General features: G+C 40.3%; 1 protein-coding gene across 2 annotated transcripts; it reads right to left on the reverse strand.

Moving 5' to 3' along the window:
* Positions 1–500: 500 nt before the first annotated feature.
* Positions 501–12901, reverse strand: slc38a5b (solute carrier family 38 member 5b). 2 transcript variants are annotated; one of them, XM_084015828.1, is made up of 16 exons: positions 7583–7630; positions 6601–6689; positions 6427–6493; positions 6165–6280; positions 5635–5708; positions 5417–5509; positions 5000–5081; positions 4637–4719; positions 3719–3777; positions 3207–3323; positions 2921–3000; positions 2237–2337; positions 2021–2145; positions 1654–1798; positions 1337–1440; positions 501–1256 (listed from the first exon to the last, which is right to left on the reverse strand). In XM_084015828.1, exons 1-16 carry the CDS (start codon positions 7613–7615, stop codon positions 1152–1154), a joined length of 1473 nt encoding a protein of 490 aa, XP_083871954.1. In that variant the 5' UTR covers positions 7616–7630; the 3' UTR covers positions 501–1151. The 2 variants fall into 2 exon arrangements, with proteins under 2 accessions (XP_083871954.1, XP_083871955.1); XM_084015829.1 differs by lacking the exon at positions 7583–7630 and adding an exon at positions 12781–12901 and having other exon boundaries at positions 502–1256.
* Between the last annotated feature and the right edge of the window lie 1000 nt (positions 12902–13901).

Here is a 13901-nt window from a genome sequence, read left to right on the forward strand (position 1 = left end):
TACACAGAATGCTTCTACTTAGAAGAAGAAATCAGACGGTTGCTCTCCCATGCAACTGGATACTGCACGCCAACTCAGACCACCATTACACACAAGCTATGCTCCGCCAGCTAAATCCGCTCTCCACTGCAAACACACGTGCCATCAGCGCTATCACATGCAGTGTTCCCAGAGGATCAGCCTCTGTGACCACAAACCACTGGGTGACGTCACGATGACTACGTCTACTGCTTTTATACAATCTGCAAGCTATACAATTCATCAAGTCCTCATGGGAAAAAATGCTCTCTGACACTGAATTGCTTCCTGCTAACTCATCAAATTAAATCATTAATGCACTTGAACAAATGTATTTTTCATGTATGATCAAATACATTACATTTATATGGCCTTTTATTTGTGATATTAATTTGTGATAACCATACCATGCTTAAAAATATTTCTATTTTTAAATAAACTTATATTGTATTGATATACCACGCTGACAGGTTAATTTTCATGTGAATCTTTATTAAACAATATCCACATATGATATCCAGAATAAATTCACAAATGAATCACAAAATTAATTTGTTCACAGTTGCATGCAACTTCATGTCTGACTTTGGCCGATGGAAGCCAAAATAATTTCTTCCAGTTTTCTCTGCAGAATCGCAGTTCACACATCACGTCAAATCAGCTACGTCATGCTGTCAGATGAGCAGAAAGCATTGGACTACGATGTTAACCTCCATGATGGGATCCCTTTTTGAATCAATCCAGCACAAACCAAATACATTTTCTCTATCAAACGGATAATTAAACAGAGGTTTTTATTATTGCTGTTACACCACATTGAGCCTCCATTAAGATGTATGTTTTTTTTTGTGGTTGAGGGGCTGCCATGGTCAACATGTTTGTCAGTTCTTCATGGAGAACAGAAGAATGCTACCTGGGATGGATCCTGGTGCTACTGTATAAACACATACATGTCTACATATATATCAACCTGAGTGGGTGTTGGGACCAGACGGGGCTCCTCTCATCTTTCTGGAGGAACAGATTGTCCTCATGATCAATAAAAACAGTCCAACCAAAGCCCAGAGCCGCCGGGCAGGACCTTGGACCTCTGCAGCAGTGGAATGCTGTTGCTGTAGAGCTCGAGGTGCACTTTAATGGCCGCCGAGATTTCGCTTTTCTCCGCTCATCCAGTCCAGCCCGATGAATGTCAGGCTCATGGTCATGAATATGAAACCCAGTGCTGTGAAACAGGCTGCCTGAAAACCCAAAGAAGATCTGTCAATGTAGAATCACCTGGTTTTAAACTCCCCCCCATCAGGCAGAGATGGGAACTCACCTGGATCTTTGGTCTGGAGTTCATGGGCTCGAGGTCGGTGGGGATGATGCGGATGTAGAACAATCCGGGAAGGATGAAGATCAGACTGGGAGCAGTGGTTGCCCCTAGATACAGAGGAGGTACAACAAACCATCACTGTTTTAAGGCAAATAAAGTCCAGAACTGTGTGACCTGCATTTATCTTGGTTTAACATCACATTTATGTCTTTTAATGTCCACTGAGACTAAGAGGAAATACAATCCTCATCAGCAGTGAAACACCTTCGTCTCTAGTCACAGGTTCTACACTACAATATTAGTGAATCTTTTGGGTCTACCAGTAATCCCGAAGATGTCTCGAATGTTTGGAACGAGGATGACCAGCAGGTTGACAGCAAACAGCAGACACATGGCGATGGCGATGTGACGGAGCCAGTGGAAGGGTTTCCCTGGAAACAGCAGTTGCAGGAGTGCACGGCGGATCTGTCAGAAACACAGACATGAGGACGCACAATGATCAAATCTATCAGATCAAACAAATATACATATGTTTTACGTCAAAAATCACAGCAGAGCAGCAGAATATTTTAAATCTCACTCAGTGATGTTTGGATAAAACATTAGTGAATCTACACAAAGCTCAAAAACACACATTTCAGATCAGATGGATGTGTGTGTGTGTGTGTGTGTGAGACATGTTCTTACAGGAAACAAGACCACTGGGACGGTCAGAGTGACGGCCACCAGGACGGCCAGTCGAACACACAGGATCAGAGTGTCCAGCGGGTCCACTTTACTGTAGGTATGGAGGAGCTCTGCTTCAGTGTTTCCTGCCAACATACACACATATGGAGCATGTGACACCTGTCAATCATTACTGAGCTACACTCTGCAGCTGGCTTGAAGAGACGCCGCTCTCACCGTAGAAGGTCAGGTAGCCAAACGTGGCCGTGAAGGAGTACATGATGAACATGCCCAGGATGGAAACATTGCCAATATTCTGCATTCTTCTCTTGTTTGGGCTGTAGGGGAACAGGATGGCACATATTCTATCAATACAGTACAAGTATTCAAGAGATAGAAGCATGGCTATTGATAAACTCTATTCTTAGAAAGGTTATATTGAAAGATACAGTTGACGGATTGTGAACAAACGCCCAAGTGAGACATTTCAGGTGCTCTCGCTGGTTTCGATAATCTGGATTAACTGTATGTTTCTGGATCTGCAATGTTGCTGTTTTTCCCCAGATTTTATCTGATAGAAGTGACGACCAAAACACAGAAATAAGAACCAAGCTGTACTAAAGCAGAATTAGCCTTAAAGACTAACTATACCCTAGAGTTTTGTCTGAAGTGTGTCTAGCCCGGAAATTCAAAAAATACCTCTAAAAGGTGAAAAAGAAAGTGTGCAGGTATAGAAACACTCCAGTAACCAATGTATTATTACAATCATGCCACTGGTCTTTTCTCTCTTTCCGTGGACCTGAAATTGAACTGTGTTGATTTTCTGGGAGAATATTTTTGGTTTTTGAGTGCAGCATTCCCTTGTCTCTTGATGTTAGAGTCAGGAATGTTTTTTCACCCAAAGAATCGTCTGCATCTTACTTGATCAGTTCAGTGTAGATGGGAAGCACTTCAGGGTGACAAACAAAAGCGAACGCCAGGATGGGGATGGTGTACGCCGTCTGCAAATCAAGCCACAGCGTAACTTCACTCAGTTGCTTTCCAGGAAGCACATGAACCCCGTCCAGCCAGGCGTAATACGATGCACCCACAAATAGTTCCTGAGCCGTGTTCAGAGCTCACCACAGTCCTCCGAAACAGAACTCATCATCAATGAACGGTTCAAATGCAAAAGGTAATTGATGTGTGCTTGAAGTTCATGTCTGACCTCTTGGTTGATGGTGAAGTATTTGACAGTGCATGTGTCTTCTAGGACGTCCGTGCTCACAGAGAAGTTACCAAACACTTCCAGAGGACAAGCAATGTTGAATTTCTTGTAGATGACCTGACGTGACAGAGAAAGAGGGTAAATGATTCCCCTGCAGGGACCAAAACGAGATATATCTCTGGAATCAAACATCCAAAAGTTAGTCGCCTTATGAAGCTTGTTACCTGAAATCTGGAGCTCCAGTTTACTTTGGCCTAAAGTGTCTCCTCATAAAAGCTTGCTCTGTTCTGGCAGTTAAACATCTGCTGTCCAGATACATACCTATATATCTATATCATATAGCACTTTTTTGTGTTTGTAAATAGTGATACAAAAGACAAATCCAGTATCGATACAAAAGAAAAACTTTCATAGTGTAAAATGAATGTCATATAACAGATAGAATATTACCGTATGAATGCTTGTATAATGTTAGCTAGCTACTACAGGTAATGTTGCTAAGGTTGACTCACTGCAGAGAGGAAGAAGACCATGCAGGAGAGGGAGAAGCCACTGGTGTAACCGAGATAACCTGCAGAACACAAGAGAACAACCCTCACACACACATATAGAATCATAGAGCAGAATCATTATTTTGACTCCTTTATGTTTTTTTTTTAAATTAATTTAAAATAACCTTAATTTAGACAGCTAATCTCATTGAGAGACAGTATGGGGAAATATAAGATTTTATTGTTGATATAAAAGCACTGATGGTGGTGAATTTCCATGAGAATAACTGAATATCGTGTATGAGTGACTTGGAAAAAGGTCTAGTTCATTGTTATGGAAGATAGAGGTGTCACCATACGGTGATAACTGTGATATTTAAAAATAATGAGGCCATGTTAATAATGTGCATATTATAACATCGTGCCTCTTAAATAATTTTATATACAATTATGGTGACACATACACTCATTTTTTGAACTTAATTCAAGATTTACAGAATGTACTCTGTACCATTCACAGACACTCCTGTCAAAAAATTACATGAAATTATGCTAAAAACGGTCAACGGTCGACACAAAAGCTGATCAACTCTTCACAACTAAAACGATACTGAGCTAATGTTAACTAAAACATTTTTTTTATTTCTTGTAACAGAAATGTGAGGAAGGTTTCTCCAAATCCGAAAAATCAAATGAAAGTTTGTAGGGCTATAGTAGAGGCATTGCTTGCACAATTCAATAAAAGATTCAAAACACCTGTGACAAATTTACACAGTTTTGAGTCTCTTGTATTAAAACGACATATTGGCCCATATTTTGACAGACTTTTCTTGGAAAAAGACTTAAAATGATTGATGGTGTTGTTATAGACAACCTGTCAGAGCATCAGTGTGTTTCGTGAGTTGCTGATTATGATCTAATTGAGAGGAAGTGACGTACCAAGGTGCTTCATCAGGGCCAGTGGGAGGATGATGCAGACAGTGACGATGATGATGAGGTAGTTTCCATTCATGAACCATTCGCTATGAGACACACATGACACCACAAACACATACAGTTAAGCTTTCACCTAAACACAAGACCACCAATATGTGTAATTATCCACTGCTGGAAATAGTCCCCAACAAACGCATGATTTCCTCTTGTTTGTTTGCTAAAAGTACTGTTTTAGAAAATGACTGAGCTTTTGTTTCAGAATGAAAGTTCATTTGTTAGGTGTGTTTGAAGATTCGTGTCTTCAGTAGGAAGTGAGCGCTGACTGTGATCAGCTTTGTTGATTCCAATGCTGTTAGCAGTACTCACCCAGAGCTGGACGTCTGGTTAAGAAAGGCTTGGATGACCAGCGGTAACTCGGACTTCACTATGAACAGGTAGCTGGACATGGCTGCAGAGGAGGGAAGCAAAGAGAACATGAGCACATGAGTTTACACGTTCCCTCAGAACAGTGACGTCATTAACATAAATCCTTCCTGACTACGAGAAGCCGTTTAGGGCAAAACTAAATACTTCACTTGCACATACAGTTCATGCAGAGTGTCATGCATATACAGTACATACATGTATTATTTATTTTAGCTTCCAAGTCTTTATTTTAAACAGCAATAGAGATTTAGTTGTTAATTTCTACGTTTTTAAAGATGCATGGAGAGCACAGAGACTGATGAGTGGGACTTCAGAAACTAAATGGCTGCTCATACCACCTGTATACCTACGTCTTACCTCCGATGTTATGCAGTGTGATGATGACAGCTGCTATGATCTTCCCTGCATGACCAAAAGCTCTGAACCCAAGCTGCTCGTAGGCACGAATACCTGAAGAGAACGGTAACAGAGAAGCATGTGATAGTGGACACCTGGACAAGGACGAGCAGTGGACTGGCCTTCGATGCAGGAGAAGGGAAATCTGACAATACGGTCCACATTTAATGAAGCCTCACCTACAACTCCGGCGCTGCGTAGCAGCAGATGGACGGAATAACAGGACAGGCAGGCGATACATATCAGCAAGATCCTGGAAAACACAAATAGCAGACAGACAGTCAGACAGACAGACAGACAGACAGACAGACAGACAGACAGACTGACAGACGTTGTCATTGAAGACAATGATTTGACATTGCAGATTTCAGGGAAATTCCAGTTTTGACATTTGGTAACATTTTACTTTTCTATTTGAATGACTCCGTAAGTTTCATAACGACACATGGCATCAGCACGTGTTGTGTAATGTTGACCTTTTGTCCTCTCGTGTTTCTGTTTGTCTTCTGTCGGTCGTTTTCAGAGAATCACCGAGGTACAGAACATGTGTGTGTGTGTGTGTGTGTGTGTGTGTGTGTGTGTGTGTGTGTGTGTGTGTGTGTGTGTGTGTGTGTGTGTGTGGGTGTGTGTGGGTGTGTGTGGGGGTGTGTGTGTGGGTCACGCTCAGCTGAACTCTGTGTACTAAAGTGTGTATATCTCTGTTACTCACAGGAAAAGGACGATGCCGGTGTTTGACATGGCGTATGACAGACCCAGAATGCCGCTGCCCATGATGGCATTACTCAGGTTGAAGACGGACATCCCCATGGAGGTTTTACCTTCAAACTAGAAAAGAGTGGAATATTAACTTCAGAGACACAATAACGATTATCAATGATCAGTGCCGCCTGGATCATGTCAACATTTATCAGTTTCGTTAGCCCTGCAATAGGTGTATAGTGTGATGATGTTCACTGGGTGAATGAACTCACATCTGTGAACTCAGGTCTCTTCGCTCCATCGCTCTTTTGCAGGAACTTTTCTTCTTCAGGAGGGATTCTGTAACATCCATCACAAACCAAAGAGCAAATATTACACACCTTTAATTAATAGGAATGCACTTGATATACCAAGAATTGATAGCGAGTCTGAGCTCACATACATACCCTCCCTCCACAGCACCGTCATGGTGGTGATTACCATTAGATAGCTTCTGCAGCTCCATCCTTATAAGAGGGACATAGGCTGACCTATTCTGTTTTCAAAAATATGAAAAATAAAGCATGTTAAAGGAGAAACAATCAACTTAAAAACAACTCATGTGTTGCACATTTTATCATGTTTTATTGACTGTACTATACTGACCTCATCAATATCTGAACTGTTTACTGGGATAGCTTTAGCTGTAACTACAGTATATATTCTTAAGGTGTCATGTGCAGTCATCACAGTTAAAACAATACTAGCTGGTGACTGCAAGTGTGTAGTTTTAGACAAAATGGTCCAGAGAATAATAATAATAACAATGTTAAAATAAGTGAACATGAATACCAGACACTACATTTGTGACTGTGCTAAAAGGCCTGCTTAATGTTAGATATAATGTCAAGTCAAATCTATTTCTACAACTTTTTTTTTATCACAGATGTTGACTTTGTAACTATTAAAAAATATAATTAGATCTATCCAAACACTGCAGATTTAAGATTTTTACTTCTTCAAAAAGTAAAACGCAGAAACCCAAGGAAAAGCAAAAAAGGGATGATCTGTCCTCCAGCATGGACAGACATGTTGTAGAGAAGACAGAAATAACTCTCAGCAGACACAGGCAGCTGGTGTCAGTCAAAAAGGTCGGATATACACTCTTCACTTCCTGCCTAGTCGCAGACAGACCATAGACTGTATGGACCTGCATTTATAGAGCGCTTTTTTTAGTGTTTTCCCCACTCAAGGCATTTTACACTACATTCTGTCTACATTTACCCATTTACAAACATTCATACACTGATGGCAGAGGAACCATCTCAAACACACACATTCACACGCTGATGGCACAGCATTCATGGGCAATTTGGGGTTCAATATCTTGCCGAAGGACACTTCAGGATGCGGCTTGGAGGATTCGAACCACCAACCGATTGGACTCACTCTATCTCTGAGCCACAGCCGCCCCAATATCATCCCAATGTATATAAATAGTAAGACATTGTGTTTGGCATTTTGGCCATCCCAATCTTGGACTTTTGCAGCTTGCGGACGGAAGTGACCATATTTGGACTGTGGAGGAGCGACGGGTGGATCTGAGGAGCACAAGCGCACAAGTGAAAAGTAGGGTCATTCTCAAGACTTATTTTTGCAACCAGAAGGCCAGTAGAGAGAATGCAAGTTTAAGGGACGTCCATGGTACAGTCAGCATTGGCATGGTTACAACGTCAACAATGGTAACGAGGCCACAGTAGAGACTGCGTAAGAAGTTGGGTCATTTTCTCATAGACTTCTATGCAATTAGACTTACTTTTACAAGTAGAAGAGCCCCCTCTCTGATGGCCAGTAGAGAGAATTCAAATTTAAGCAACTTCAGCCTTGGCTTACATTTTCAGAACTGCAGGTTGATGCCTGGGCAAAACAACACTAACGTTGACAACATGAACTTTATATATTTTTTAATGACATCGGCTGTAAAAGGGTCTATTCAACAACGTTTCATGAGAGAAGACAGACGAAGAGAGGTGAAGTGAATTTCACGAGCAGAGCACAGCAGCCACATTCAACCCATGTCAACAGTATCAAAGTACACAAACCCAAGTCTATTTGGTCAAAATGTACCAGTGGAAGAGACCAACAACAAGCTGCAGGTCAAATAGTATACTGTTCACGTTTGGCTATAACTGGTATCATCATGTATTTGCTTTAGTGGCCCAAAATTTCAAATTAAATGTAAGGTGAATGATTACTCAATTAGTCAAGTGATAGGAAATTACTTCATTAAGCCTTTTTGTAACAAATAATTCAACAGTTCCAGCTACTCAAATTGAACATTTATTTATTTATGAATGAATTAATGGTGGTAGAACAGCCAATTAAAATATCTTCTTCATCTAAAGTTGAATTAATTGAACGTGATGATGATCTAGCAGTGTCTTATCGCTACATTATGATTGATTAGGGCTTGTGTTTGTATTGCCTGATGCCTTCTCTACTAACTGCTGAGGGAAACACCTGTCTCTTCAACTGCTAAATGGTCCATGGTTTCTCCAGCTGGTCTCTAAATGAGTCTGTGTTCTGATGTCCTGGTGGTGACCAATGGCTTCATCAGAGTTGCCTGCTATAGACTAGACTGAGAGTGAACTATACAGTAGGGGAGAGTGGCATAAGTAGTGCCAATTTTTACTTAAAAACTCAAAGTTGTCTATAATTGTTTAAACACAGCAATCAAAAAGATTGTTCATAGAAATGTTATTTTGGAGGGTAAAAAATGTTGTTTTGAACTTTTATGTGCTTACCTCTCAAGCCATGTTTCTCCCTTTATTGCAGGATGAGTGAAATGGATGCCTCTTCAAAAATATGTGGTCACATGACCAACTTATTGTATGGTTTTCTAGATAACAGGGGTGGCACTACTTGTCCCTTAGCACAAATTACCCCACTCTCCCCTAAACGTGTGTTCACTCCAAACGCAAAGTGAATTTTCGCCCTGCGTTACTGGCACAAGTTTGACCACGGGATCATTTGTTGTTATTGGTGGCATCATTTATGTTTATTTGCATCTCTGGTTGTAGACACACCGGAGAGGGAGGGGCGCTGGGCTGACCACAGCTTTGTGAACCCAAATTGAACGATTTAGCTGTAATTTAATTCCAATAAATAGATAAAAAGGGGATGCTGAAATAATGATGGTAAAAGTCTGAATTCATGATTTGTTAAGTCTGTCTGCAAGATGGCAAGCAAATAACTTGTAAAATGCTTGTTTTTTTAATGGAGCTTGGATTGATGGGAGCTAGGCTATGCTAACATTGTAGCTGCTCCATCAACAATTCAATAACGTCATCTAGAGATGATCTCTCTATACAGAGTCTGGTGTAAACACATACATTTCTATACATAGTTTGTTCTGGTCTCTGTACTAATATGAGGTTCTATCATAGGACTACATATGACCAACTTTTTGTTAACCTAAACTTTAGCAGATGTGTTTTATGTTCAGATGTGATCATGTATGTTGCTCAAACGCTAGTAAGCGTGTTTTATGTTCAGATGGTCAGTTGATCTAAACATTAGCAGATGTGTTTCCTTGTTGAAATATGATCATGTATACGTTGACCTAAATGTGACCTAAGCCCTTTGAAGCAAAATGCAGGGATGGACTGACTAATGAAATCATGCTGAATTCTCGTCTCAGCTTACAAAGAATTAGTAAACTTCTCAGTAGGCTATTTTATAATGGTAAACACCACTGATCAACCTTAGCAACGTTAGCATGCAAGCAGAAGTAGCCTGTGAACAGTTTAGCTAACGTTATAAAACTATATAACCCTGATATTTATTTTACACTATAACTGAAAACAAATTTAGCTAAGCCTTGGACGTCGTCGGTATGTCGCTCCATAACACAAAAATCACTTGACAAATCTCAGTCTTGACACAAACATGACTGCAAAGTACAACAGTTTAAGAGTCAAGAGAGTTTTTTTTTTTTGTATAGATGCTATGTTTTCCCAACAGATATAGAAAATGTCCATCCACTGTAACTTAGTCAATTTAGTGGGATCCGCACAGCGAGAAGGGCTCACCACATTGCTAATTGTTAGCAGGGGCTCCACATGGAGCAGTAGGAAATCTGCTTATGGAAACTGTAATATTTGAATTTGGTATCTACTTAGATAGGCTAACTGTTTTACTAATAACACATTCAAACATAGTTAATAGTTACTATTCTAATAACCAGCCTCATAGTTGCGAGTTTCTCTTTGCTAATACAAAGAGCAGGCCTGAAAAAAACAGACCTTAGCCAGAATCAAATCTATTAGAATTAGGTTGTAGGTAATTCCTGAAGCCCAGTGAAAGGCAACGTGGCTCTAGAGATACAAGGCTGGATTGAAGCCAAGTCTGGGTGGCTCCAGTTGTGGATATCTGGTCCCTGTTGGCCTCAGGAACGACAGACACAGCGATAACAGCTGAGAATGACCTCCCTGCTCAAACACTACTGAGCTGCTTCCCCAGACATTGACACTCAGTCACATGGACTCTATTTGTAAATAGACATTATACATTTTCATACTGACATGCATTCATTTGCATTAGTATATATATATACACACATACAGTATATACAGTGTATATATATATATATATATATATATATATATATATATATACACACACATGTATACAGTATATACAGTATATATGTGGAATCTATGATGCTCTTGTCATGCAGTTCAAGTGGTGGTAGACCAATTACAACATATGTTTAGATACCTACACTCAGGTTTGTTCGCTAAAAAGCACCTATAGCATTGTAAATAATAACTGATTGTTAGAATCCTCACACTTGAATTGGAACTTGTAGGGGATCCGTATCATGACCAGGTACTGTCTGTCAATTAAAGGGTGACTTGTCACTCAAAACCGGCTATACTTTGACGGACTCATTTAACCAGATTTCTGATCCTGTATTTCTGTCTAGCACATTTAACACATAGTTGTTTAAATCTACTTTTTTAATACTAAACGGACTGTTTAACCATGAAGGACAATTTAAAAGCCAGTTGTTATTAGTAAGAAGAAAATTAGGGACTGTAGAGTAAATAAACAGTTTCCTAGACTGCCTACTCACCTGATACTATCCAATCCCCCATGCACCAATCAGATTTAAGAGTTTCTTGCCAATGTTTCTTGGCTAAAGACAGATTACAAATGGAAAGTTTGGTGCTACAGTATGTGCTTTGGTCGGGACTCAAATGTTCAAGCTTTATTTATGGAACAAAACCAGGCTTGGAAAAAAAACGTACAACACCGCCTACATGTGGGTTTAATCTAGTCCAGAGAGCATGGAAAGCAGCTGTTGTAACACACATATTCCAATTGAAGAGAATACACTGGCCTGAGTACATGCTGTAGGCCCAGGAAGCAAAGAAACCGCTTAAAGCAATAGTTGACACTTTGATACTCAGAGGTTCAGATGTATCTAAACCTCAGGCGGTGTGTTACAGTAAGTACAGAGCTGTATCCAGGAATCAGCACAAACACTGGCTAGCTTGTATCCGTCTAAAGTTCACAAATAGAGCTAGAGCTCTGGAGCTCACTGATTCATTTTGCTCAGCTTTTAAATCTGTGTACAACCAGAAACGTCCATTCTAATGTTTGTCTGCTTGTGTGATGTCCATTTAAATGTCCCACTCCTGCAGAGGAAGTGAATAACTGTTTTATGTAATTAATAAAAACATTTTTATTGTTGTGAAGACGATGCTTCGTTTGGCTTCTTTCAAAGACGTTTGAACCACCTTTATAAGGCGACAGAAAGAAATGCAGGTCTTTAACTTCACAGACACTGTTTTATGTTGAGTCGGCCACTCAGTGAGGAAAAGAGGGAAGAGAAAGTGTACAATGTGTGCCTGAATGAGGCCCTGCCCTATTTCTCTGTGCATGGACTGTGTAGACTTGCTTATATAATACTGTCACCTTATTTATGTGTCTATTTTAAAAATGTGCAGCACATTAAGATCTAGTGCGGTTCTCCAGCATACCATCAAGCACCAGCTCCTGTTTACATGTATAAATATGGAGAATAAATATAAACATGTGGTGTTGTTTTGCTGTTGTTCCTGAGTTAGACTCGAGCAGTTGTTGACGGACACATACATGCCTGGGCAAATTAACATTAACATTCTTTTTCCACACTTATTTCTAATGTCATAATATAATCGTTTATAGACAGAAAATAAATCAAACGTAAAATGTGAATTCATAGAAAGAAAAGTGTCAATACAATAAAATTGCAACAATAATAACATCTCAAGATGTTAACACTGCAGCCATTATTAATTAATTTGGTATTCATTAACAAAACTTCAAAATTTCTAAAAAAAACAACAACAAACTTTTAATATTTGTTTTAATTGTCTTAAAATGCTGTTTTAATCTCAATTAGAGTGAGTTATAGGAAGTTGAGTAACGTTGAGTCCGGCTACCAATAACTGTATGACTTGATCATACATCTACTTTCAAAAGCAAAGCTCTGAGATGGTCTTTCTTTGACTGCTCACTGTTGCAGACCCCAACCAGCCAAACCACGTGGCAGCAGAGGAGCTCCGATTCAGCCTGAGGAACTTAAGTGAGGGACTTACCAGCTGGTCTCTGCAGCAGGGGGACCCGTGAGGTGAAGTCCAGGGATTAGAGGTGTAGTTTGGCTCTGGACAGCAACACTGCTTCTGTCCTGTTGTTGGACACCCACAGAAGAGCGTCCCACGTAGAGAGGGCAGTAAATGTAGGGAGCATGCAGAGAGTAGGGAGGGCCTGCACTGAAAATGAGGGTTTCAAATTTCTTGTGATGTCACATGTGGAGGCACTCCTCTTCCTCTCCAGAGGAAGACAGCCAGTAAACCTTCTCTCAGGCCTCTGCTCTGATGATGGATTACTCTGAGGGGAATTCACTGGGCTCCTATGGCCATGTCATGCAAACTGGGCCTATTGAATTGTTTCCATACATCTGAGTTGTGGTGACAGTGTTGAACATGTGGTGAAGCGATCAGGGTTACATAAGAGTCTGCTGTTGGTGGGCGGCTCTGCTGTCGGAGCAGACTGGAGAGAGCTAGCTCTATGAGATCAATATGGAAACGCTCCACGGAAAGGTAAATACATGAAGCAGCCTTAGCCAGAAGTCTCTGAGCTGCTGAAACAACACATGGCCCAGGATGCACACATTCCCACACTTCATCTGGTGTATTGTTTCCACACAGGAACACACTCTCAGGAGAGTGTGTTTGTGGAGGTCTGACTGCTCGAACAATGTTCCTCAATCCACCAAAAGCAAGGCAAGGCAGGTTTATTTCCATAGCAGCAAGGAAACTCAAAGCACTTTGCATAAAACACCAACAGACAAAGTGCAAATGGAAAAAACAAAAAAGAAGAATTATATAAAACAGAAAATCAATGAATTACAGTTTTAATTCTTCAGTCTTGATTTAAAATAAGTGACAGTTACAGTTTGTTCTCATATATAGAACAAAGAAACTGAATAGTGCCTTTACGTGTTTGGTTTTGACCAAGCAGCAACCTCAAGCCAAGCTGAAGTGCCATAAACTTGCATTCTCTCTGCTGACCATCAGGGGGCGACTCATCTGGTTGCTGGTTGCTCACTTGATGTATCTCAGTAAATATTGTAAATCTAAGTTTATAGTCTCAATCTCTATTTGTGACACAAGACACATGCACATTACTCAAATGTTGCTAACAGCACACTTAATAA

This window comes from Eutrigla gurnardus, assembly GCF_963514095.1.
Source record: "Eutrigla gurnardus genome assembly, chromosome: 8".
Taxonomy (NCBI): Eukaryota; Metazoa; Chordata; class Actinopteri; order Perciformes; family Triglidae; genus Eutrigla; species Eutrigla gurnardus.